The sequence below is a fragment of the Anopheles cruzii genome, chromosome 3 (genome assembly GCF_943734635.1).
Source record: "Anopheles cruzii chromosome 3, idAnoCruzAS_RS32_06, whole genome shotgun sequence".
In the NCBI taxonomy this organism is placed as follows: domain Eukaryota; kingdom Metazoa; phylum Arthropoda; class Insecta; order Diptera; family Culicidae; genus Anopheles; species Anopheles cruzii.
This window is the reverse complement of record NC_069145.1, coordinates 87,287,781-87,314,053: the sequence shown is the minus strand read 5'-3', so window position 1 is coordinate 87,314,053 and position 26,273 is coordinate 87,287,781. Positions and strand designations below refer to the sequence as shown.

Genomic DNA, 26,273 nt, shown 5'->3' with positions numbered 1-26,273 from the left:
AACTAAATGGGAAATATTGCCAGCAACAGCCTCGCAAAGTTTACGCTGTTTTGTTGAACGAAATTGGTTTAGAAGAATACCGGCATGATTTTCATCTTTGAAAGTATAACTCTCTTTCTGGGGTTATGATAATCTATTAAAACCAACACCAAAATGCAAAAAATCACTTTGCACTGAAGTTTATAATGCGAAGTATGCCCAAACATTGTCTGATTTACGCTCCTCAGCCTAGAGGCAGGGCTAATTAATAATGACACATAATGGTGGTCGAATTGTCGAAAGAAGGGCATACACCAACGACACTCCCCAAACTTTATACTAGCAAGCTGGCCACCAACAAACCAGGCCGACCATGTGACAGGTGCCGGTTAATAATAATGGGAGGCAAAGTTTTCGGAATGGAGCTTGCGATGAGTGCTCTGCTAGTGCCAGGAGCGTTCGGCGGGCTTAAGAAGACCACCACCAGAGAAGGTGCGAAACAGGAAGCAAAACTGGAGAAAACCTCTACCTCCAGACGCAAGATCCCGCCCAAGAGGCCACGTCTTATTACCCATTCGTTCCATTCTTTGGTGCAGGCGACTGCGAACAACATATGTTGGATACATTAACCAGAGATGCCGGTAATGAGGCGTGGGTTAGAGAGGGTTGCAGTAAATAAAAAATGAATAATTCGTCTATCGCGATTGCCAGCAGTGAACGGTATTAGTTATGGCGGAGTTACCGCGAGTGTTCCGAGTCCATGAAGCATCCACTGTTTCTCTTCTTGCCTTTCTTATGGTTAATTGCTAGAGCTAGCGTGCAAGAGATTCTGTGGACTCTAGAGCACGAAAATCGTGTGTTCGATTTCGATCTGGGACTGCAAAACTTCATGATCGATGATTGATGCACCACCACAAGGCAATTTCCGTTTGCAAACTGTGGAAAGCTTCCGAGCACATACTGTCTCTTTCTCACTCTCTCTTTGTGGGAGCGCCAGTCCGTTTAATGTCCGATCCATGTTGCTGAAATCAAACGACCTCAGTAGAACCTCCCAAACGGGCACGTGAGATTGACATTGCCCAGAGGTGACCCATTGCGGTCAGTGGCCTCGGTTGGAAAACTTAATTACAAATTACGGACACGCAAAAATGAAGCATGGCCGAAACGCGACCGCCATTACCTGGGGAGATAATTTTCGTCAACTTCCGGCCCTGTTCCCCGTTCCTTTCGGAACCCTCTCCGGGTGCTCACACCGCACGGCGTGATTTGTCATCCCTTTTTTTCGACCGTGCAACTGTTCCTCATTTCTGTGTCGTTAAACAAGTCAGACAAACAGAGCGCTGCTGTTGTTACTGTCACTGCTGCAGACGGTGTGATAATCCCAGCACAAATCCGAAGCCTCAGAACTCAGAAGCGGCGTTGCCCACGTTCGCATGACGTGGAGGGATGTATGTGTTATGAGGCACAAGGGGAGCAGGAAATACGGTGCCCCAACGGTAACGCAATTCTCCTCGCAAGTTCCTACGCCACCAACCCCTCGCCTTGGGTCTGCCGCCAGAGTACGATGATGATTTTTGAAGGCTTCTCCGGCTGTCGGGAGAGTTGAGAGCGCAGCGGACCCAGCCTTCTGGCCCTGGCAGACCGAGCAGAGCAGACAAAGGTCGGCGATTCATCGCCGCGCCCGTTTCTTTCGATGCCCTCTTCACTAGCGCCATCAAGTGTGCTCGGCCTCGGCTACAATTACCACTTTGGAACAGCCACTTCCGGTGCGCTGGAGTCAGAACGCTGAGAAAAGTTTTCCACCCCGCGGCATCATCACTGACCGGCGGGCGGTTGATTCTTCTGTGGTTCTTGTTTTTTCCTCCCAGCTTCTACGGCCTATAGCTTGTACCCAGAGCAGCGCTGAATAGCCGATTCTGCCTTCATTAGGTGCACTTTACACATTTTAGTTTTCGGATCTCTTTTCTCAGGGTCGTGTCCCGTTGCGAGCAACATTGGTGTGTTACGTGTTCATTGACTGTGTGTGGCGTTCTAACTACAACGGGCAGCCATTTTCACTGCAGCACGAATCCAGAAAGTTTAGAGCTCGAACAGTAGCTAACATCCATCATCGATGGACATTCGACAACATCGGGAAATATGCGGCATCCTACAAAAACCCTTTGTGGTTTTAATATTATTTAATCCAATTTGTGGCAATAATTACATAATACAAACACATGTACTGGAAAAAAAGCCAAACACTATGTGCAACGCAGCAATGTTCGCCTACTGCGCTGCTCTAGCTTAAAATGATTTCTATGAACTACAAACAGAAATGCAAATAAAGAAAATTTAATCTGTCTGAGACTCCGAGTTGGTCCAAGTGACCTTCTTTGGCTGTGAGTTCGTCACGTTCTGTGGAAGGGATTGCAAAAAACCGCCATTCCCCGTCTCCGGGAGGTAACTCCAACTACGGGTTGTCCGAGCGTCACTTAGCTACAGCCCGTAAATAGCATTATGTCTAATTTAATAAACGTTCATTCCAGGTGTCGACGTGAGTCTTTGGACGGCGTGGTGTAACGGTGAGTCGTGATTGCCCTAGAGTGTCGACTACTTTTCGTCGACAGACCAACCCCGATGTTGCCCGACAAGTTCCAGCCCGGCGAAGAAGTATGTATAAAAACGAATGCTTAGTTTTCTGTTAAATATTATCTTCCCATGACTTATTTTTTGTGAACATTCACCCTCGGTAAACGGGCGCCTTAGAGCTGCCGGGCAAATTGTTGACGAATTGTTCGTGATACATAACGTGGTTAACCGTTGCGTGCGAATACTGATTCCGGTTGTGAAATGGACCGACTCGGGGGAAGGTTATGGACTATTTGAAACAAACTAATTTTCCTTGCAAACGAGCCAAGAGTACTTTGGAGTGTTTAATGTGGCTCTTCAGGATGTGTTATAATGTTCCGAAGAGCCCTTGCTGATAGTATGCTTTAAAGTCATCAGATAGTTAGCTGCAGAACACAGTGTAATGTCCTGTTCGGACTATAACGACTACGACCAGTTTAATTGAAAATGTTATGCAATATGTAAATTCGATGTTTGGTCAATTTCAGGGTAGGTAGTCCAAAGATTCCGAATTCTTCAAGAGGTTACCATGCCCACCACCCGCACCGGCGCTTGTACATGCTTTATGATTTTCGCATCCGTTCCTCACCAACCCCGGCTGCATGTGCCCTTTTTTGTCGTGGCAAGCCGAAACCGACGACGATAACGACGTTGAACGTTGGACCGCAAAGGACAGATGAGTGCATATTTGCTAAACGGTCGTGCACACAACACAAGAACCGCAGCCGAACAATATTGTGTTACATCAAAAACCACAACACCGTGAGCCCGTTCTGTGCCTCCGAACCGGGAATGCCAAAATTTGTTCCTTCCCTGCAACACGGGCCACCCAAGCGCCGAGTTGTCTCCGCAAGTTCCGCTTACAACGAGTGTCCTGGCGGAGATGCAGGAGAAAGAATTCTTTTTTTAAATGAAACACCCCCAAATCCTTCACCGAAGCATGGCGTTCTGTGCAAACAGACGAAATGTTTGCGGAATGCAGATATAAATTCGAGCGTTCGGCATAAATTAAAAGCCTTTTACTGTTACGCTACTACTGCAACCAGCGCGCCGAGTGATCCCGTTGGCATAGCGGAGGCTCTCAAATCCAGCCCTCGTCCAGATTTGAGATGCTGCATTAAAACTGAAGACCACCGAGACGGGAGCGATGCATCTGACTTGTGCTGTGCGATATTAGCCGCATGCAACACGACGACGAGCGGAGCCATGAGCAGGACGAAAGTGTGTTTGAATTTCTAGCGAAAACGCCCGTCGGAATAAACACACTATTGCTGCTGCGCACGAGCCCGAGTTTGCCTGTGTCTGCGGCTGTGACACAAACATGCACGGCACTCGGGAGTAAAGTGCACAATAAAATGTGAGCACGGAACTGCATTTCCACGTGCACTTCTCGTGCAGCGGAGCGAGCTTTTGTTAGGCGAACGGTGCCTGGGCCACAGTTTTCCGTTAAGCCCAGCCCTCCCCGCGCCCCCTTAGTCGGCCGAGCATTCGAGGCCAACCGTTCCCTCGCAGTCACTGACGCTCCCGCTCCCGCCGCCATCGTCAAGATGCTGTCGGAATGCTGTTGATGCTAAATGGATGATTTTTACCTTTTCCTGCCGAAAGCAGAGGCAAAAGTTTCCCCGCGAGGCCTGAGCGAGTTGCAATGCACAATCTTTGGCCTCCTAAACGACGACGGTGACGCCGCCGCCGACTGAACTGATTAAATCTCAACAACGCCACAAAATGTTGCAAAATCAACAATCCAGCAGTGAGCAGAGGGCGAAATGGGAATCTTCTTTCCCATTTGCGCCCTTGACTGTTTCGCTACGGCGGTCGGAAAGTGGGGAGCTGCTCCCCGTGTCAGGTTGTGATGCATATTTAATAAGCGCCGAAGTGCACCGAAACGTTGCCCAGACACCCGGCTGGTTGGGGTTAAAGAAGATTTTACGATTCAACTTTTCCTGCCGGTGAGCGTAATCTGATGCTTTATTGGCATATGCTTTTAAAAGTAAATTACTACACCGTCAAAAGCAGTGGTCGGTCCGGTGCCGGCAGCCACTGCGTGCTACCTGTTCTGCGAGCCGGAAATGATTTCTTGCACCGCCAACACACGTGTTGTTTTATATTTATGCATTTACTTGCTACAAACTAGCCTTAAATTGCAATGAGTTGCATAAGGTAAGAATATTAACCTACATAAACTCGTGACCAAATCAACTCACGTTGCATGCGTTAACGAAGAAACGTGACACAATGCGTATGTAGTTTCCAGCTTCTAGACTGCCTAAGGCCACTAGGTTTTGGTTTAAATTTTGATTAAAGCTTATTCGAAGCTTATTTTCGAAATCAATCTGCGATGGCGCTGAGTCTGCCCAAACGGCTCGTCCCAAAATTTGGTTCCTATGGTTACATGGCTATGGTTCATGAGAAGATCTTTTCCGCGAGCGCTTTGCTCGCAAATTATGTTATGCCAATCAAAGTTGGTGCTGTGAGAGGTTTACTAAAATTATATTATAGGATTTCAACGATCTAAAGCATCTTCTAGAATCATGCTGACGAAAGCACGAGTCGCGTAGGAAACTTATTTAGTTTCGCAATAGTGCCGCACTATCGTGTGGAACCTGGATCCTTTCCTTGGATGGATGTATAAGTGGATGGTTATTATGGTATTATTATGGTTATTCCCTAATTCTCAGTCCCCTAACAGAGTACATCTCGGTTTTCCGTAATCTGTTCCAGAGCAAACACCACAATTACATTAAAACATTTTATGCCATCGTCAACCTAACATTAAATTGGAAATATTTCATTCAATTTGCGCAGCCATTTAGCTTCTGAAGACAGCATTAAGACGCAGCATAATTTAGTTTTGTTTTATTACTGCACGCTCCATCCATGAGAAATGATTTAGCAGTTCTATAATAAAGATATCTTGAAGGGCTCTCCTTCAGGTGTTGCCGCGTAAACCAGAAAGTCTGAAAGGAGGTAGAAGAACTCACAATTCTAGCGCGAAAGACAATGGCAAAAGCGAGAATAGCTTCACTTAATTTCTTACAATAATTTTAATCTCTACTTCATTTACCTTTTTTATTGCCGGCCGTGTGCGCTGTGTTTTTACGCAGCCCCAGAAGTGACTCACGCGCCAGCGAAGCAAAAGGGATAACGTAAAAAACGCAGACAAGTAACACAAAAAATATATCCCGTGCACACGGAGAGTGCGCATAAATTTCTCTCACTTATCCGTTAACAATAGCTTTATGTCGTGTTTTTACGGTTCCCGGTGCCGGTCGGAAGGAAGAGGAAGCCGACAGTGGACAACGGAAAGGGAAAACGAGAATGAATGAAAATTCGAAGGAACCCAGAAGGAAACACCGGTCGGTCCGGGTGGGAGAGTCAACACAAAAGGATTTGAAATTCGGAATAAGAAACCCGCCGTCTGGCTGGTCTGGCTGCGGAAGGCATAATTCTAAAGAAGGATGGAAAATGCTAGAAGTAACCAAAGTAGATGATAAAATGCTTTCTGTATTTCTCCCGATCTCTCCTTTCTCATCTCTCTCTCTCTCTCTCTCTCGTTCTGTTTGCAAGGATTTATTATGCTTTTCCACATCCCTTTTCTCAAAACGACCTGCAGCCCTAAGCTGTCAAGTCCACCTGAGCCTCGATGACAGCGGCACCGGGAAGCGGCAGATCCTCCTGTTTCCTCACGACCGAAAATCGAGAACTGGTACAGAAACTGGAATTTCCACCTTTCGGCAAGGAAACGGGAAGGATACACGTCAAGATGTCACCGGTGCACATGTGAGCGACGTGAGTCCTGGCAAGGCGGCAGACGTGCAATGGCACAATGCCGGGCAAAGCAAAACAAAACAATTCCTTCCTTTTTCCAGGCCTCTCCGACAGACCCGAGGCATACGTGTCTTCACTGGGTCTAAGCTGATTTAAGGAAAATTAATGCAAATACACAACTCTCGCCGAGCCCGCTGGTTTGCCAATCGAAGGCCTTTTCTGGCGAAAAGAAACGCAAGTGAAAGTGTCCTGTCGCCCATTCGGTTCGGTGAAACAGGACGTGCTCGTCTTTCCGATCGTCCAAGGACCTATCCTCAGAACAGCAGACAGCCGTTCGAGACGGAGCCAGGTACCGTCCATTTCCGATGCTTTGTGGTTTATTTTTCGTTTTTGTGTGTCTCGTTGCTTTTGACGAATATTTCTTGTGTTTGAATATTTAAACATAATATTTGTTTTGCCAAATGGGTTTTCCATCCATCGAGAGTCGAGTGCGCCTCTCGAGTCCTCTTTCTGCCTCGGAAGTGTCCCTCGCACAGCTCTCTCTCTTCATTACTCCGGTGACCCTACCGCGCCGACGGCGATCCTGGAGTGCCCGAAAAGTGCTTTTTATTTCACTCCTGCGCCCGCAGCATCTTCCCCGGGGCCATAATTGGGCTTATCTTCGATTTGAAGCCGTGACAGCAATAAACAAGACTTTAATCCGATCAAATGGGGATTTCCGATTTTGCCTTCGTTCTCTCTCTCGTTTGCCTCGTTTTGCCAATTTGCCTCCATACCTAGGAGTGGCAAGGATTACGGACGGTCCCCGATCGTCGGACGGCGACGGCGGGCTGTTTCGGTTTTGGGTTCTGTTCTGCGTTTTACCGCTTTCAAATCACTCTGTCACATCCCGGGCTTCCTTCGTGCAATTTCCCGAAGTATCCTACGCCCTCACGCCCACCATGAACTAGGATAAAACCATTATTGTGTCCGGTAAATTGATAATTAAAGGCTTTGTGGGTTTTGGGCGCCCCGTGGCAAGCTTTAAGTATTTTCCTTTCCCATTGCCCACGCTGGCCCCCATTAGTGTGTGTATGTGTGTGTTTGTGGCCACTGCTGGAGATGATCAGCGCGGCTCAGCGACCGATTTGGATTTGGATAAGCGCAGGGCATTATGTAGGGCGGGTTTTCTTTTTCGGCTCTCCGGCAGGTCCGGCAGGCCTCTGTCGTATTGGAAGCCATTGCTATGCTCTGCGGTGCTTTTGTTTGCCCGCCCGCCGTTCCGTATGCAAATGTGGTTCCGATAAGTGCAAGGAGCTGGAACGTATTTGCATACGCTGCTGCGGTCGCCGTTCGGGCATCGATTGGCTGATGGTTGGTGGGCGATTGGACAGATATTGGCGTTGGAGGGTGCGATGTTTAGACAATATTTGAAGCTCTGTTTCAGCAACAAGGTCTTGTATTGTTTTTCCCTAAAGCGCCTTCGGGCTTAGAGCTTATTGTATGGGTTGGGCGTCAAAGTATAAAGAGTAAAACGGAGAGAGAGAAAAAGAGAGAGAGAAAAAGAGTGAGAGAGAGAGAGATTTGCTGATAAAATTGAAGGATTATCAGGTCAAAGTACGACGGGTGGTATTGACGAGATTATCTGGAATTTAAATAACTCACTGCGGATAACAAGCGCAACGGTGGCCTCAAGCAGTTCGGATGAGTCGGTAGTTCGTAGAATATTAAAACCGTACCCGTACATATGGCCACTATTTCGGCTTAAGAGTAGTGAGGATTAGGATTACTTTACTGTTTTTGTCCATCAAAAAACGCCATACTACAAGCGGTGTCTGACCGACTTATCAATGTCCAGAACAGTCCTGATCCTTGTCACAGGAATCCTGAGTTTTGTCCCGTTAAATATGATGTTCTATCGTATTTTGCTAAGTACAAAAGGCAACTATTGTCATTAAAACGTTTGCCAATGTACATCCGCTCGATCTAGCATGGTCGACCTCATCTCCCAGGATGTCTGTCTGTCATATTATTTGAGTTGTTGTTCAACAAGTGAATACTTTTATTGTAACATTTTGAATTTTTAACCAATTCAAACGGACGTAGGATCGTTTACTTCAAAGCGGTCACCCTAGCATGTCGCAAGTCGCTTTGGTGGAACAACAAAAGTCTTCGTAAGCACCGCTGTCACCGGCCAAAAGCTTCAGGTGGTTCAGAAAATTTGCATTTGATAAAAGCCCATGTTGGGTTCCCGCACGCGCACACGCTGGAAGATTGATGGCAATCCTTCGAACGACGATGTTATTTATGTCATCTTCCCTTACATCATCGCACCTTTCTGGCGCGGTTTGTCCTCCGGCGGTCCAAGTTGGTCGGCCGGGGCGACTTTTCCTTCAATAAAACTCAGCAGGGGGGAGCCGGAATTCAATCATTCGTTCCAACGGGCTACTCCAGCAGCAGCATCGGTCGTGCGTCCGCTAGGGGCGACTAATCGTTGCAACGCGACTTTCTGCACCGAAAGGTGTTTTTTTTTGCTTGTTTGTGGGTCTACCCCGAGGGGCGCCCAACCTTGAGCGATGACTAATTGCATTCCATCAACACGGCACTCAGCTGGAGCTTCGGCCGAGTTCTGTCAACCACACGGCGCTGTAACAGATAGCGCCACCAGCAGAACCGTCGAATGATTCAGGACGACGTGTGCGTCGTTTACATTTCGATCAATGCGCCGCGAATCGGGCGAAAGACACCACGCGAAAGTTCGACCATCTGTTCCGGGACGTTCCCCGCGGGGGGACGGTAAAAACGAAAAATCTGCGTCACATCGGATTCACATCAGACAACATCCTTCGCACACGCACCGCCACTCCCATGCGCCCTTCGTCCTACGAAATCCAATCAAACTTCAGCTCACATCTGCTGGACAACCCCCACACACGCAGCCGACGATAGTAATGGAATTGATGAATGAGCGACATTTTGTGCTCCTTCGCAAAGCCCTTCATCTGGAGTTCCGGAGGCGAGGCAAAAAAACGGCCCGAACAGAAATCTCCACTAAGAGTTGTCCAACTCGCGGGGAAACAGATCCCCGCGGCCGTCCGCTTCGGTAGTCTGCCGCTTCCGGCGAACCCAGGGCAAGAAGAAACAGAAGGCACTACAGGCGTGGCCGTACCGAGAACACATCGCCCGTAAGCCGACAACGATGGCGTAGGCCGTACGCGATTTTTCCATCACGCGGAGAGCACCGACTCCGGAGGACCGGCTTTTCTTTGTCATCCGGGACGATTAAAATTCCCACTCGCCCGCAGCTTCTCCGCAGCTTCTCCGCAGCTTTCCAGGGGGCGCGGTACCGCACTCTAATTACGAGCTCGAAATCGAACGCAAATCACACCTGGCCTGGAGCGGTACCTCCGTGCTTTGCGCCGCCGAGCGGAATTCGAACGGAAAATCATAATAATCCTTCTGCATCTTGCGGCGCGATCCGGGATTTAGGTCCGCGGGGGCTGAGAACCAAAAAAACGAGAGGCAGGATTTGTTTCCATGCCATTTCCCCGGGGCCACGTCGTCCGTTGGTTGCCGTCGGGCCTGAACGGTTCGGAAGATTTTAATGATTAGAAGCGAATAATTAAAATTCTTTGCGCGCATCCCATTCCTGGCCTGGCCGGCTGATTGGGAACGGTCGCGCCGCACGACTTGGCGCAGATTTCGTCGTCCGCCCGCCTCGTCGCCGTCCGTTGATAAATGATTTTTCGCATGAAACAACGTTACAAAGTTCCCGGGCGTTCCGGGAAGGCGGGCCAACCGAAAATCCGATCGCGAACGGCTCAACGGATTGATGAAGGTTGACGAATCTGTCACCAAAGTTCGGCCGCGATCCGCTGCAGATTTTTCCGTCCGGCAATCAAATGTCGCAAAGCGGTGTGAATAAACGGCCGAGCATTCGCGGAAAGAGCTCGACCGTGGCTGGTAAACAAAGGGCACATTATTCAACGATTGCAATCGAGTTTCGATTCTGATTTGATGAGTTTCACCTTCTTATTCATTTTATAAATCCCCTATATTAATTTTCTGTAAAATCCCCCTCCTGGAAACGGGCGATCCTATTCGTTTAAATTAGACGCTTAGCTCAATTTGTTCTAAGCCCTGAGGAGATTGTTCCATAATAAAAAAAAAAAAATCAACTTTCATCTCGCCTTTCAATTGACCGCATTTGGTGGCCGGCGGCGGAGAATGTTTGATTAATCTTGGTTCGTAATCGTGACGACCCCGGCTCATTTTAAAGCCCACCAATTGGCCGAACTCTGCAACGGGTTTCGCGTGACACTTTTTATCCTAAATATCGTTCGGCTTTGTAGTCAAAAGCTGCTGATTTTTTCACGAACTGGTGACGGCATCAGTGTTTATTAGATTATGCTAACCAATCTCGGCGGACGAACCTGTGACGGTACCTAGGCGCCGACAAGGTCCACATGCGACGTTTCGGTTTACGTCCATCAACAGCGAACACCGGTGTCGGGCCCCAAAGGTTCTTTGGAGTCTTTGGGCGGGTTGGTTTTTCCGTGAAAAATCATCACCAGCACCGCCGTGAGGAAGGAACGAGAATATTATGGTGTCATCAGTTGGGTTATTGAAGGGATTCGTTAGAGCTTTCTTTCCCAAGGGCCTCGGGACTTCCCTTTTCGGGATCGGAAGTGTATGATTGAGAGGGGCCTTAGACCTTCCGTTTCATAAAGCGAACTCGGCACTAAGGAGTGATCGGTTCAAACATGGGCCATGACACCGCCATGGCACGAGCCAAGAGTGCCGATGAACGATGCCACGCGCAATTAAAAGAGTTTCCGTGCAACTCGCTTGCGCTGAACGTTCGTCGCGCGGCGAGCATTCCGGCAGGAGCAAAGCATATAGTTTCGTCCAGCTTGGTGCCCTGGCGGCCAAGCGCCGCTATTAAGAGCAAACACACGGGCGCAGTCTGCGGGCTGCATATGTTTACGTAATTTATTTATGCAGCCATCCACCGGCAGCAGCGGATGGCCCACCTGCACTAAAGGCCGCCACGGCAAGAGAAGACTCCCCATATTTTCGACGACGCGGGCGGCCGGTCCGGAGGCTGAATTTAATAAATCCTCTGCAATAATTGCTGACATGCGTTTGCCAATTTTTGGCACTCTGCAAAAATCGGGACTGGGCGTCTGAATAAAGGAAAACAGCGACAAGGGGCAGCGACTTTTTGGCAGTCGTTCGAAATATTAGTAGTGTCCCCGGTGATAGTGACAGCGATTTCATTTCAGGCCGACTTCATGCTGGCCAATCCCTGGGCAAGCGGCCCGCTACGGGTGCACACCGTGCGTTATATGCATCGGCACGAATGGAACGCGACGAGCTGATGATTGACGAGCGAATTAATCATTGCTCCTCGTCGTCGACGACAGTTTGCAACCTGGGCCGAACTAAATTAAATGGCACACGGCAAGCGGCAAAGCATACATTGACGCAATAACAAGCACAGAACGTTGCACACGATAAGCATGATGATGACACCGCCTCGGGACTGGGGCTTTTATAGGGCTGCAGCAGCACGATTCAATAACGTTTACATCACATCATTTCAACGTTCTGTCCAGTGCAAGAGCATTGATTGAAAAATATTACATCACCTCCGGACCCTCGGTTGGTGGAACAGAAACGGAACTATTGCATGGTCACGAAATGTGGGCTCGATGCAAGGTTCGAAATTAGATAACAAATTTTAGGTTGTCCGCATCGTAGTCGGAATGGAGATAAGAAGCATCAACTATAAAATGAAGTCCCCAGTCCCTGTAGTCCCCAGTCTGTTTGAGATTCACTAAGCCCATCTCGCCCATTCACGGTTTGCTGGCACATGCACTTTCTTCTCCGTCGACTGCGTGCAATGCGGATTGCAACGCGCGGCGCCGCTTTTTGGTGATTTTCTTTTTAATTTGTTCCACCAAACTCAGTGGGTTTGCTCGCGAGAAGCAGATTTATTTGCGTGGAAACTCGAAAGCTCGTCTTCGGCGTGCAACTCTCGCGTGTGGACTCGAAAGGCGTAATGCGCGAATCTCAAATAAATACGCCACGCATGTTTGCGGGGCAGAAAAGGTGGAAAAAGAAAAGCAATCACTAACTGCGGTCATTTAAACTTTCCCTCCGTGTGGCGGCCAAATGGTGGTGAACTGACGCAAGCTGGTAAAAATGGCGTCGACGCGATTAATGCTTGGCTCCGAAAGCCACGATGCCACGATGGAGCGTTTGGCACCACCTTGCACTGCAACCATCGCAGCAAGGGTGGCCGAAGAAAGCCGAAAGCGTAGGGAAAAAGGGAAAAAAAGTTAGCCAAGTTAGCCAAGCATGCAAAGCAAACACCCCACAGCATACCGCAGGGGCCATGTTCCACAGCCAGGGCCGGCCCATCTTGGACGCTAGTTTAGCATTTAATTAATTTTATGTGCACGATTATCACTGATTTTGATTGACGTTCCGTTTGAGGCTCGCGAGCCACCGACCGAAGACACGAAAGTCGTTTAGTGCACCGGCCACAAAGTTCCTCGTCAAGGTGATGTTTGGCCATTTCTCGGGCTAGCGCTCTTTCTTTTGCACCACAACCTCCTCCATTTGTTTTTATACTTTTTCTTTGGCGAATTTTGCCGGTCTGTTTGCTTAATGCTGTGGCATAAGATAATTTATCGGCTAGATTCACGTAGGGACGGCCGCCAATTTCGGTGTGAAAATTAATACCACCGCAGAAAGGAGCAAACTATCTTGGGACGGTGCACGATTCGGTTAACTTTCCATTTCGATCGGCGGATGTATCTTTTGCATGACAGGTTGCTGGCCCCTTTGGAAACCGGTGATTGGAACGTGAGGATGGAAAACTGCTAATATCCAGTCGAGGTTATTCAACGCGGATTCACTTCCATCACGAATTGGCTTATTTCTGACAACAATCAGCAAAACGTAAAGTTAAATCTGACCGTCGTCTCCAGGATTGGCAAATAATCGACGAAGAATGTTTGGTTTAAACACTTCATATCTTCCTTTGGGAGCAGATTTGGTGTCTGTGTGTGTATGTGTTCTTTCTGATCGTAAAGCTAACGTTGTTGCTATCCTTTCCAGAAAAAGGGCATTTTGGTGCTTCCCAAATAACGAGGAAACCGACATTTTGTTGGTTTTTCACCCATCAAAAACACGGTTCTTCGCCGTGGTAGATAGTGCATTATGTCGCGGATAATAGTTAAACCTGGCGTGAAGCATAAACTTTTCGTCCGTCGTAGGTTTTTCATAGTTCGTCGGAGTGTTTGCATACCATTTCGTCGTATTGTTACCGGAAAGACGGAGGGTGGTTGAAAGCGAGGACACAAAAGAGAACTCATTTCTTTCTTACATGGTTTTACGAAATTATTCGCCCGAGTGACGACGAAAATAATGATGCGTCGCGGTTCTTCCGCCCCAAAACTTATACACACAGCTCGCCAGACGCAGATCACCGAAAGAGGGAAGAGAAGAGAGAGATTTAAGATAAGAAGGTCGCGCGATGTAAGACCCTCCGGAAAAGTATTGCATGCGGACAACTATTTCGCTTACCGTTTGAGTTAGGTTGAAGTACTGCGATTTGGTGCTCCAAACAATACAATCATTTTCGGGTAGCGCAAGACGGCTGGCATCCCATACGCAGCCCTAACCGAGGAACCTCTAATACGGTTACGGGAGTTTCAGCCACCGAGCAGCCACCGTCTGTGGTCAATTATTTTAATGATGGATTCATGCCCGTTCTGGCGGAACTAATGGCTCGTCGTGGCGACGAAATATGCCTTGAACAGTGGAAGACGGCTACGCCTCTCCAACATCATCAGTCGGTGACATCGACTGGGCCGGTTGTAAAGAAGTTCCATGACAGCCCGGAGGGAGAGCAAAATCCAAGGCAGCCTGATGCCGTCAAACCTCCGTGGCGGTTAGGATGATCACAACAAACGGCCATATTGTTTCCTTTAACAGCGGTTCCTTTTCGGGACGGCAAACTGGAAGTACGCCTATGGCCGTCGAAAACTGTGATAGAAATGGTTTAAAACCCCAAACTGACGACGCTCCCCCGCCGCGACTAATCCCCTCTGCCCTCCGAGTCAATATAATTGAATTTTCTCCTACCACCCAACGCAAGGAGATCACCTTCGCTTCGCATCAGCGGTTGTGATGATGGTGATGATGATGATGATCTTAATAACTGAACCGATCATTATTTGTTTCTTACACTACTTCCGGCGGTGGCGCTCTAGCGGAGAGGCACCAATTGACCCGAAAACCCGGCCGAAAGGAAAGGCAGAAGACCGAGCATAAATCTCCGCGTGGCCCATCTACTTTATGGCCGGATCGTTACGAGGGGAGGGCCGGCACAAGCTGCGCACGCGGTGTACTAGAGTAACTAACAAACACATCCACCGTAAACAGGGCACTTGCGGCGTGTCACTCACCCGTGTAGGTTCATTGTTTTATTAAATTTTGTATCGTAAGCGCCTCACAACAGAGTACGTGAAGGTTTATTAAGGTTCTGTTGCATTCGGCGTTGCGTATGCAGTACTGATCCTTAAGTCAGACAATCCCCTAAAGCGGCCACTTTATTTACAAAAGCGTAACAGTGTCTGGATTGGCCAAGTAAAATATATAATTCTACAATATTGCATGATATTTTATAGATCATAAACTGGTAGATTCAGCCATCAGATAAACAAAAAACTAAAGCGCGTTTGGGCTTTAGTTGCCATGTTTAAGTGCAAAGATTAAATGGCTCGGAAAATTATGCACCCAAAAGGACCCGATGCAATTTTATTTTCCATCTTGGACAATCTCTTTCCTCATCCAAGTGGAACATCCGCGAGATCTCGCCGTTGGCGGGGCGGAAAACGTCAATTTTGAAAACTGATTGATATGGCCGAAGATATCATCAGACACACGCGAAATGTTGGGGGTACTAAAAATGCTGTCCAAACATTTTGCAGCGACCGAACGGGACGGGCCCCTCCATCGTCGATTGTCCCTCCGAACGATTGTCCCGTACATTTATTGCACATATCCGAGGCATAATTTTCTCCGGCCCTCCCCTCCGAACCGCGCGGTTATGCCGTTGTGCATGGCGTCCCTCGCAGCGCGGACTTACTTCAAAGATAAATTGCTGAATCGCTAGACGCAGCACTTTCGGCCTGACGCCCAGGAGCGTTCCTGAGGCCGGTTCTGGTGGGTTAGGGAGGGAACGCACCACACGCTCCGTCACGCTGTTCCGAAATTGACTCATAAAAATTGGAATATAGCAGCTCCGTCGGCCTCTTGCCATTCCCCGTGGCCAAACATAAAACATGACACATACACAGACGGTGCTTTGGACGCACTTCGCGAGTTACAAGAACGCAGGTATAACACACACACACACATACATGCATCCTCGAATTTTGTCTAACTCCGTGCCGGGTGGAAGGCCACAGAAGGGATTCTGCCAGAAGTTAGGCAGGCCCTTCCCCTCGGTTCACCCGGCTCCCGTCATGAGGCTTCCTCTCAATTTGACTCAATTACGGCCGATGCTAAAATTTCACCCGAAAGTTGGCCCAACGCTTCTTTTTACCCTCTTAGTTTTTTTCTTCGAGCTGTGATTTGCTTTTTGCCATTATGCTTCGCCTGCTTTTCACGTACCTTTTTTACGTTTTCGATCATTTTCCGCAACCCTGAGCCGTGAAGCATGTGAGTGTGTGTCTTCTTACGGCGTCACCGGTCGTGGGATCTGCGTTGATGGAGGACAGAGCAGCGAAGCGGCACTGCAAAAGAGTTGGTCGAGACACACCGCGATACGCGTAGGACCCTGGAAAAGCAACGGAAGAGAAGAAAAGACTCTAGAAAACTGTTGCCAAGAGACGGGTTGCTGTGGGCTTGGAGTTGCTGAAACTGTCGCGTCGCGATGGTCCCAATAACAAAGAACCGAATGCCAAAATTGGACAGCACTGGAAGAGTTGTAACAGGGGAAACGGCGAAACAGAAACAAGCAACATAAAATTAAACAGAAAAAAGGCATTGCAAAAGCGTGCGCCGGCTGAAGAGCGAGCACCCAAAAATCCTACCAGACCCCAGAAAAAAAAATTAATATGGAAGACCAACATGAAAAAAACAGACGGTACTAAAACGGGAGAGTGAAACGCCATAGAAAGGAAACGAAATCCATTTATTTTAGAATCATTTCGATTCTTCTCACTTCACGGTTTATCTTCCGTTCCGTTTTTTGGTCCCATCCTACAGGTTCTGTTGGAAGGGCGAGTTTAGTTTCGGTTGCATCGCGGGAGGCGCGAGAAACGCTCTTTTGCATTTTCGATGCTTAAAAGAGCAACTTTTCGTCTTTATATGACACATTCTCTGGCCATTCGGCCATTGTTCGATTTTCTTGAACGTCATCGTAACCCGCGCATCGGGCATGCTTTAAGAACCCAAGAACCCGAAGAGTTTGAGGCGGTGCTTGTAAATTTGGTGCTTCCGTTGAAGACACGACGAACACCTTGGTATTTGGGAGAGCTACTTTCCACGTACCTGTCGATCGACTTTCCGGTCGGGAGAGGAAATGGAAGCCGTAATCAGTCGGATCATAATTATGTTGGCTTCCTATCCGGCAGCAGCGGCGACTTGGGGGCCGGTATGAATCCGTATAACGAGAAGAGAGCCGCAAACCGCCCGTTGGCGAGAAGGCATCGAGATGTTCCGAGATAACTGTTCCCAGACTGCCGCAAACGAAAAGTATCCCACAAATTTGTTGCCATTTCGCCATACCTGTGCTTCCTAAACACACACGCCAACAGCATGTACGGATAAACACAAAACGTCCGTTTCGCCTGCGAAGCAAACAATCCGACAAACAGAACTGCTGCCGGTTTTCGAGGCCACTTTTCTTGGCAGGCCACACGGCGCAAGGGTGGCGAAAGGGTGGCGAAAGGGTGCTGGAGCATAATTTTCATGCTTTCTTGAAAGTACTCCAAAACGATGCATTCGGCGACCACGTTTTGCGCATGTTTCTTCCGAAGACCAGCCGAACTCCCGAACGGGGGCAGCTTCGGCGTCGGGATTGTCGGACTCGCAGTCCGACAGCACCCTGTGTCACCCTGTGTTCTACGAAGCCACCCAAACGCAAACGGTGAGAGATCGGCCAAAAGAGTTGGGCTCTCTCGTTCTCTCGGTGCCCACATACTAGGGTTTGCAATAAGTTCATATGGTCGGTAAGAGAGAGCGCTGCTTCGGGCATACTTTTTGTTTTGTTATGTTGGTACACTCTTCATATGAACGTATGTAAAGTTTCATTTCAATCGGTTACTAAATTTTTTTTACAAGCCATTTCGTATCGACGTGTCACAGTATTTTTTACAATGGAAATAGTCAAGTATCGTGAAGTGATTGAATTTTTATTTTTGGAAGATTTAAAAGCAAAAGAGGTTTATGAACGAATGTTGAAAGTGTATAAGGACTCTTCGCCTTCAATTAGGCGGTTAAAAGGGGGGGTTTCTGAGTTTGAACGTGGTCGTAGTAGCCTTCAAGACGATCCACGTCAAAAACGCAAAAAAAACAGACACAGCACCTAAAATCGTAGAAAAAGTACAGGATATCGCATTGGAAAATCATCGAATCACTGAACAATAAATTTCGTTTATTGTTGTAACCTTTCAGATCAACTGAAAGTGAAAATTCTTGAATAATGACCCGGTTTGAAGAAGAAAAACATCCTCTTTCACCAGAGCAAAGGCACCGTGTCACAAGAGCAGTTTGAAAATGGCAAAAATCCATGAATTGAAGTTCAAATTGTTGCAGTATCCAGATACAAACAAACAAACAAACTTGCTGAACAACCTAGCACTCTCTTTCGCTGTCCAGTCAATTCTGGCTTTTCCCGAAGGAAAAAGGGCTCTCGCGCTGTGGATTTCCCGAACGAAAAAATCACTCAATTTTTCATTTTTTTAATCGCAGAATTTCAACCGGCGAGACCACCCCTCTCACTATGGCCAGGATTGCGTTAAGAGACTGAGATCTACACCTACCCAGTGAACAATTTTGAGTGCCCGAGCCGAAAGTTCACAGTTACGTTGAAAGTTCGGAGACAATCCTATGTATATTTTCTTCGCCAAATCGTTCTCGACTTTGTCCGAACTTTGAAATGGCGTAACGCCCGACTGTCAGTTTAAATTCTCTCGCGCGTGCCCCTTGTCTCTCTCCCTCTCTTCTATGTGTCCCCTCTCTTCTTTGTATTCCCCCATTTTCTTTCTCTTCTATCCCGACCCCAAATAAAATAGTTCGTGTTTGGTCGGTTTCGAATCGGTATATTTTTTCTCTCTTTTCTTTGGATCACTCTCACTCTCACTTTTCACTATCGGTATGATGCGGTGCGGATGATGCTTGATGACGACGCAGACACTTGTTGTTGCAGGCTTTGTGTTGGAATTCTATACATCCTAGTTTAGCTGGACATCTGAAACGAGCAAAGTGAAAACTTTTGAACATTATTTGAACATTACTGAACACTGTCCAATAAACTTACCTGGATTATTTCTATCAGAATCACACATGATGGAACGAAAAGCACTGAACGAGAACTTGACACTTAGAAAATACAGAGGCAGATGCTTCGCCCCGACACGAAATTGAACTAAGTCCTAACAGAACAGAACAGAAACTGACTGTCGTCCGCTCCCGAACATAGACTTTTTTCGCTACCCTGCCCTACCTACCTGACCATGCACTTGGACTTGTAAAAATTTCCGAATGCCCGGCGACACACACGCGGTGTGTCGCGTCGCTCTGTCTCTTTTTCTCTATTCCTTTTTCTTTCCCCCATTCGTTCGTCTTCCACTTGCTCGCGTTCGCTTCGTTTCTCGGCCCTTTCTCCATTCCCTCTCCGGGTAAATGAAACCCACAAGCTCGCGTTCGTATTGCCTCTCGGCTCTGGCACCCTTCCTCTCCAGGTAATTCAAACCCACAAGCTCGCGCGTGGAACTCCCTCCTCTCGTGGTTTCCTCCGCTCTTTTCCGCCGCTGCCCACGAGCGGACCCTCACGAGCCCGCCTGCCCGTCTTTTCTCTTCCTCGTCGCAGGCAGAGGGGGTTCGGTTTCAGCCTTCCTCATCCCTTCCTCAGGCCGAGGGGTACCTCGGGCACTCAAAATTGTTCACTGGGCTCTTAACGTAATCCCCATACTGAGAACTCACCTCTTAACGTAAAAACGCTGCTCTTAACGCAAAAAGATTTGAGAGCCCGTGAGCGATTTTCCCCTACATATTTCTATGTTTTCTTTCTTTCTCTCCTCTCCCACACATTGAACTGTCAAATCGTTCGCTGTTGTAAACAAAATGTTTCTTTTATTCAGTATAATATTAACAATTTTTCTTCACTTGTTTAACTTGTTTGCTTGCACCATGCACTTTTCACTACGCTCTACGTGTATGTTTAGCACTACGCCACAGCATTTCATGTATCCGCTGTATCGTCATTGCATCGTTCGCTGGCTTCGCTGCGTCGCTGCGTCGCTGGCATCCAATGGCACGATGACACTGCTCGGCTAAAAATGTAAACAAATTCGGTGCACTTTTTCTATTTATAAGTAAATACTTATCGAGAAATGCTTCCCGATGCTGTAATTTACTTACCGATATAAGCAACAGCTTAAAATGAACTATTAAACACTATTTTCACGTCGATGATGCGATGTCGATTTGTTTATACGTCGTATCTTGGACGCTTCGGCAATGAAGTGATGAAAATTTTTCTAACAGTTTGAGTGTCGGAGAGCGCTCTATTAGCGTGACAGAGAGAGAAAATATTGCTCGATATCGCTCTTTCTTTCTGCCCCTTGGCGAGAAAACAATTCGCCGTGAAATTTTTCTTCTCAGTATGGAGAAACTGAGCGACTATTTTGTTCGGGTTGCTCTCGCGCTCAGCAATGCGGTGCCGTAGACGAACTCGTCGGAAAACGCAATGCTCGATCGATGCTCGATGCGCTGCCAAGAAGCGATTCAGTCAAAAATTATTTTCCGTACGCAGCGGACGTTGGACGCGTGAGTGTCCTGCCTCACGTGACTCGCGCGCTCGCCTCTTTCTGTGTGTTGCAGGCCGCAAGTTCCACTCCTTCATCCTCAAGAACGCGTTTATCTTCGCGAAACAGTGATTCACCAATCGGCAATTGAACTGTCTCGTGTAGCAGTGAGAAAAAAGAGTTGCTATTCACCACGAATGAGTTGTGCAAAAAAACGGAAAAATTCAAGGAAATCATGTGAAGGAGACGAGTGACGAGAAGCGGCAAAAGACCGTGTAAACTCAGTCACGAGAGAGGTCGATAAACCGATAGATCCCGCGGTTGGCGGCGGCGTACACATTGTTCTAGTGGAAGGAAAGTGAATTGACCGGATTGACGCCGCACGAGTGATTGGCAGGAAGTTGTGGCAGAAGAAACGGGGAAAATCGTCCAAATACTGCTTCCCCTTTTACGAGATCCGACGCAGATGTGTGGTGGGTGTGTGTGGGTGAAGTAACGTCTTACTTCAATCGCATCTTCTCGCAAGACAACTCGAAACCGAAAACCGCAAAGTCAGCACCGGACGGAAAAGGAAAATTCTCCCTTGGGGCTCGGTCGGCTGAAGTGAGTGAGGTGGTCAACGTCTACATCTACGCCGTGTTTTCTTCGACCGGATATTACCTATCGGCCACCAACTGGAACCGGGAACGAATATTTGATTTTCGCTTCATTTCGGATTGATGATTTTCCGAGCGCTACGCCAGTACCCATGTGTATGTGAACGTGTGTGTGAGTGCTCCCTGTGGTGGTTTGTTTGGGTGGTGAATAATTTAAAACATGTGTAGAAAAGGTTAAAACACCGCGTAACAATCGCAGCAAACGGAGGCCTGTCGGTGTCCAAGTGGAGCCAAGCATCCTCTCCACGGCGACGCTGTGTGTGGTTGGATGCGGAATTAAAAATTAAGGTCAATCGTCTGGCCAATAATAAACCAGCCAGTTTCCCCAGAGTCCTCGGTCCTCGGAACGGCTAGGAAAAATTGGGCAAAAAACCCCGGAAAAAGACCACTACACCGCGCAGCGTGTTGAGCGTTACGTAATAAATTTTCATATGAAACGCAACATAACAAGGATTAAATTGGATTTATTACCAGTGAATGAAAAATTGATTTATGTACAAAATTGATTTTTCTCCCATCGCTCGCCGTCGTCCTCGGTCGTGCCGGATTTTCGTCGGAACGCCTGGCAGCCGTGACGTGCTGTGCGTGCCTCGGAGTGTCCGTGCCCGTGCTGTGCCGCGCATTTTGGAGGTTCTGTGTGCTTTGGTGTAGCGAAAAGGAGAAGGCAAGCCGAAAAAAGAATCGTGCAAATTTGGTCACAGTACATACGCTCTTCTGGTGTGCGCTGCCAGGTGTTGTGCCATCGCTCCATCACCGGCAGCATCTGTTTTTCGATGGAGTTTCGCTATGCAACGGCACTGGTCCGGCTGAAAATTGATATTCTTAGTTCAACGGGGAGGACCGTAACGTGTAGTGACGGCGCCGTGCTCTAGGCGCACCACCAATTGTTTCTGCCCGTGACGAAAAAGTGTCCGAGAGAAAGTAAACTCCTGCCATTGGAGCAAAGGGGGGGTCCAGAGAAGTGCTGAACGCGTTGTGTGGTGGTCCCGTGGCTGTGAATCGAAACTCTCCGTACTCTACAATCCCGTTCTACGGTACGATGCTGCTGACGAAAAAAGGTCAGCACCGGAACAGTACGACGATCAATCGTCGGTCGGGATACCGCAGTGAGTAACTCACACATCCATGCAAATCACGTAGCCTACACAACTATCCAAGGCGGCGCGCTGAGCTGATCGCAGAAAGTTTCCAGAGATCGCAGCACACATCGGCTTAAGTCAGAAACAACAACGGAACCAGCAGAATCAAACATCGCCCAGCGAGAAGTCTTACTCTTGGTTGATTGGTTTTTGATATCATTGTTGTGACCACAGTAGTGAGTGCGCTGTCCGTTGGACGCGGACCGTTGGAATAACGCAGAAGAAAATGACACATATTGCGGCGCAACATACGGCAGACAGTTCGATGGAGTTCAGGATAGCAGATGGGCGCAAGAGACACCGGTTGATAGTGTTGGCGGTCCTGCTGTGGGCCACGGTGGTCCGGGGAGGGGTGAACGGAGAGCCGAATTGTCCATCGGCGTGCCAATGCAAGTGGAAGGGCGGCAAGCAGGCGGTGGAGTGTTTGAACGTTAATCTGTTCTCCATTCCGGAGAACATCGACCACTCGACGCAGGTACTGGACGTGTCCGGCAACAACCTGCAGATCATCTCGAACGAAACGTTCGTTCGCTCGAATCTACTGAACCTGCAGAAGCTGTATATGCGCGACTGCCGAATTGGCCAGATCGACGACGGAGCGTTCGCCGGACTCACGAACTTGGTCGAGCTGGACCTTTCGATCAATCTGCTGACGGCGGTGCCGTCGGCCGCGTTTCAGCACATCGTTTCGCTGCGGGATCTAACGTTGGCCCGCAACCACATCCAGAAGATCGAGAGCCACGCGTTTCGCAACGTGACCGCTCTCACCAAGCTCGATCTTTCGTTCTGCAGCATCCAGACGATCGCACCGCAAGCATTCGAAGGTCTCGCGGCGCTGCACTCGCTCAAGCTGAATGGCAACCAGCTGTCGGAGCTGCGGCCAAAGACGATCGAGACACTCAGCCGTCTGCACGGCATCGAGCTGCACGACAACCCGTGGGTGTGCGACTGCCGGTTGCGGGCGGCCAAGCTGTGGCTGTCGGAGAACAACATCCCGTACCCGATCGCACCGACGTGTGCCGGAGGTCCGGAGCGCGTGATGGACAAAACGTTCGGCGAGCTGCAGGTGGACGACTTCGCCTGCAAACCGGAGATGCTGCCGGTGCGGCGCTTCATTCAGGCGTTCAGCGGCGAGAACGCCACCATCGAGTGCCGTAGCTCGGCCGTGCCGTCGGCCACCGTGAACTGGTACTGGAACGGGAAGCTACTGGTGAACAACTCGCACTTTAGCGCCTACCAGCGCGTGCTGGTGTACGAGCAGGGCAACTTCGAGAAGCGCAGCAAGCTGATCCTGACCAATGCGCAGGAGAGCGACTCGAGCGAGTTCTATTGCGTCGTCGAGAATAGGGCGGGCGCGGCCGAGGCGAACTTCACGCTGCACGTGGCGATGCGCGACATCGGGTTCGCGATCGAGAACCGCCAGATCATTGGGCTGAGCGCGGCACTCGTTATACTGATACTGTTCATACTGCTGATAATACTGTTCCTGCTCGTACGATTACGGCGGATACCGATGACGGAGACGAAAACCCCGAACCAGGTCGAGGTGATCACGTCCGTAAGTCCCTCTAGCAATGTAAATGGCAAGGTGGCGACGCCTATTAACGATTGTCATCATTCTCCAGATCGAAAAAACGCCGCCGGTGATCTAAAGTGCTGCCAATCGTCGGCCAACCCGGTGCAGAAGCCGCCTCGGCTCACCGATCTGCCCTACTCGACGACGCACTACGACGGCGGCGGCAGTCTGATTGCGTCCGGCCAGTGCTTCGTCTCACCGACGCACTCGCTGACCGGCGGTGGTGCCGTCAATAACCCCGATCTGATCAACGACACGAAGCGGCTGGGCAGTGGTACCGATTTGGCCACCGGCCCAGCCGTCAGCGATACGCACCTATCCGCGCAGCTCGCCCAGCTGCAGCTGGCCACATCGGCCGCCGTCAATGCGCATCTCTCGTTGCTGGATCCGCTCGAGCGGCCGGGAAGCGGCGAGTACAGCCGGGCCGGCGGATGCGATTCACTCTATCCGTCCGGGCTGTGGGAAACGCACAGCTCCACCGCGGCCACCATGCCCCAAACAGCGCCCGCTCCGGCCCCCGTTGGCAGCAGCACGATGGCCGACCTTGACGACGAGGCGTCCTCCGTCGACTACCTGAGTCGCACGTTCCCCCGAGCCGCCGTAGGCTCCAGTGGGCTGTCGGTTTCGGCCACCAGCCATCATCACCGGGACTACCCATCGTCGAGCGCCAGCGGCGGCGGTGGCTATCCGGCCGACTACGGGCTGCCGATCGTGCCCGGCGCCGAGCAGCTGCACAACAAGCTGGCCAGCGTCCAGCCGGCGCACCACGGCAGCATCGGCAGCATGCCAATGAACGCCAAGACGCTGCGCGTGTGGCAGAAGGGCGGCGTACCGGTGCTACCGCCGGTCACGGCCTTAAAACGTGCTTTATCCAACAGCCGCAATTCGCCCGACGAAGGCTACCAGGAAGGCTGCGGGACGGACGTGTAGTCCAACTTCTAAGGCTTTCCCGCCAAGCGCCTTCCCGACAGCAGACAACAGCCGGCCCGGGTGGCCGGTCCCCATCACACAGACACACACATGTAGATTAGGCAAATAGTTGTTGTCGTCCTCGTCGCCGGCATCATCCGTCACCGTCGTCACCGACTCAATCGCAGTAGAGTAAAAACATTACAAACAAACAGAAGAGCCACGACAGCAAACAAACACCCTAGCAAAATAACACTGCAAAAGGCAACGACGAAAACGTATGGTTCACAGTTGATGAGTGAGAAGTGCGTCACAGGACGGCGGACCTAAGCGTCAAAGGGGAAAGCGTCATAATTTGCGCCACGGCACGGTTTACGGTACAGAGTCCTTCTCTTGTCGGTCGATTTGTAGTAAGAACGGTGTCCAACTCTTTCTCTCTGTCTCGGCGTCATTGGTGGCGTTAGATCAGTGAGGAGGGGTCGCGGTCGCGGAAGACGCTGTAAGGGTTGGCGGTGCGTGAAGCGGGGAAGCGGGAATGAATGTGATAAGTACTGTGAAAAGTACACTTTTTCATCTGATTTATTTAATTTTTTTATATAACGTATGGTAAAAAATATTGAAATAAACTACTAAACGTTCGAAGGCTGACGAGTGCGCGGTTCGCTGGGAAAAGAAGGGACAGTCCTTGAAGCCCCAAGCCACACAAAACGATGCTCCGCCGGTGCGATGTGAGGCCCACGTGTAGGCCACCCGAAGCGTAGTGAAGTTCTTGTTTTCCTTTCAAAGACCGTTACGTTTGATCCTCAAAACAACTACTCTCCTGCGAGCGAATGTGAGGCTCACTTCAAACGAACGAGTGGCATGTTCTCTGGCACGATGTGAAAGGTATCAGGAGCAACCCCTAGAGTGGCGGTGCACGAAACCAGTGCGTTGGCGTGCACTAGGGCGCAATGTAATGCAGAGAAAAAGAAAATCACTCACACACACTCTCTGAGACAAAAAAGACTTGTAAACTTAATTAATGATGGTAAATACTTAGGTGTACAGAAAACTTTGTTTATATAATTATAGCGAGGAAAACAAATAAATTATATCTATATACACAGACCGAGAAATTAAAAAAAAACGTCGAATGCTCGTGGTTCCAACCGAGGTGCCGGGGCCTCGAGTTGATCGCAATTGGTGTTGAACCGTGGGATGTTTGTGAACCGGGCTTGAAATAAAACCGGGCTTGAGCTAGAAGCGGAAAACAAAACAAGAAAAACTAACCTACATTAAGCTCATGAATGGATGCAACATTTAACAAAACCAAACAAAAAGCGCGTAAAACAGTTTAAACATGAACACAAGAAATGCAATGTTCTAACATTCCTGATGCAGAACCCGACATGATAAATACAAAAGACAACAACCACACCCAACACCCATAGACTAGTTTTATATATTTCAGACAAAATGCCCGAGCTCATTATTACGCAAACAACAAAAAGAGAAACAACACACACAACCCAGAATCCCGTTTAGCGTTGGTTTAATTGAATGGAACATTAAAAACAACAGCACGAAGAATGAGAACGATACGCTAAAATAGCAAATGTAAACGACA

General features: G+C 49.1%; 1 protein-coding gene across 1 annotated transcript; it reads left to right on the top strand.

The window, feature by feature from the left end:
• The first annotated feature begins 22,408 nt into the window (after window positions 1-22,408).
• LOC128271245 (leucine-rich repeat-containing protein 24-like) lies at window positions 22,409-24,757 on the top strand. Its single transcript, XM_053008690.1, has one exon. It carries the CDS (start codon window positions 22,409-22,411, stop codon window positions 24,686-24,688), a length of 2,280 nt encoding a protein of 759 aa, XP_052864650.1. The 3' UTR covers window positions 24,689-24,757.
• Window positions 24,758-26,273: the final 1,516 nt, after the last annotated feature.

Coding starts and splice junctions, on each gene's coding strand:
- LOC128271245 (XM_053008690.1), top strand. CDS start 22,409: ATGACACATATTGCGGCGCAACATACGGCAGACAGTTCGATGGAGTTC.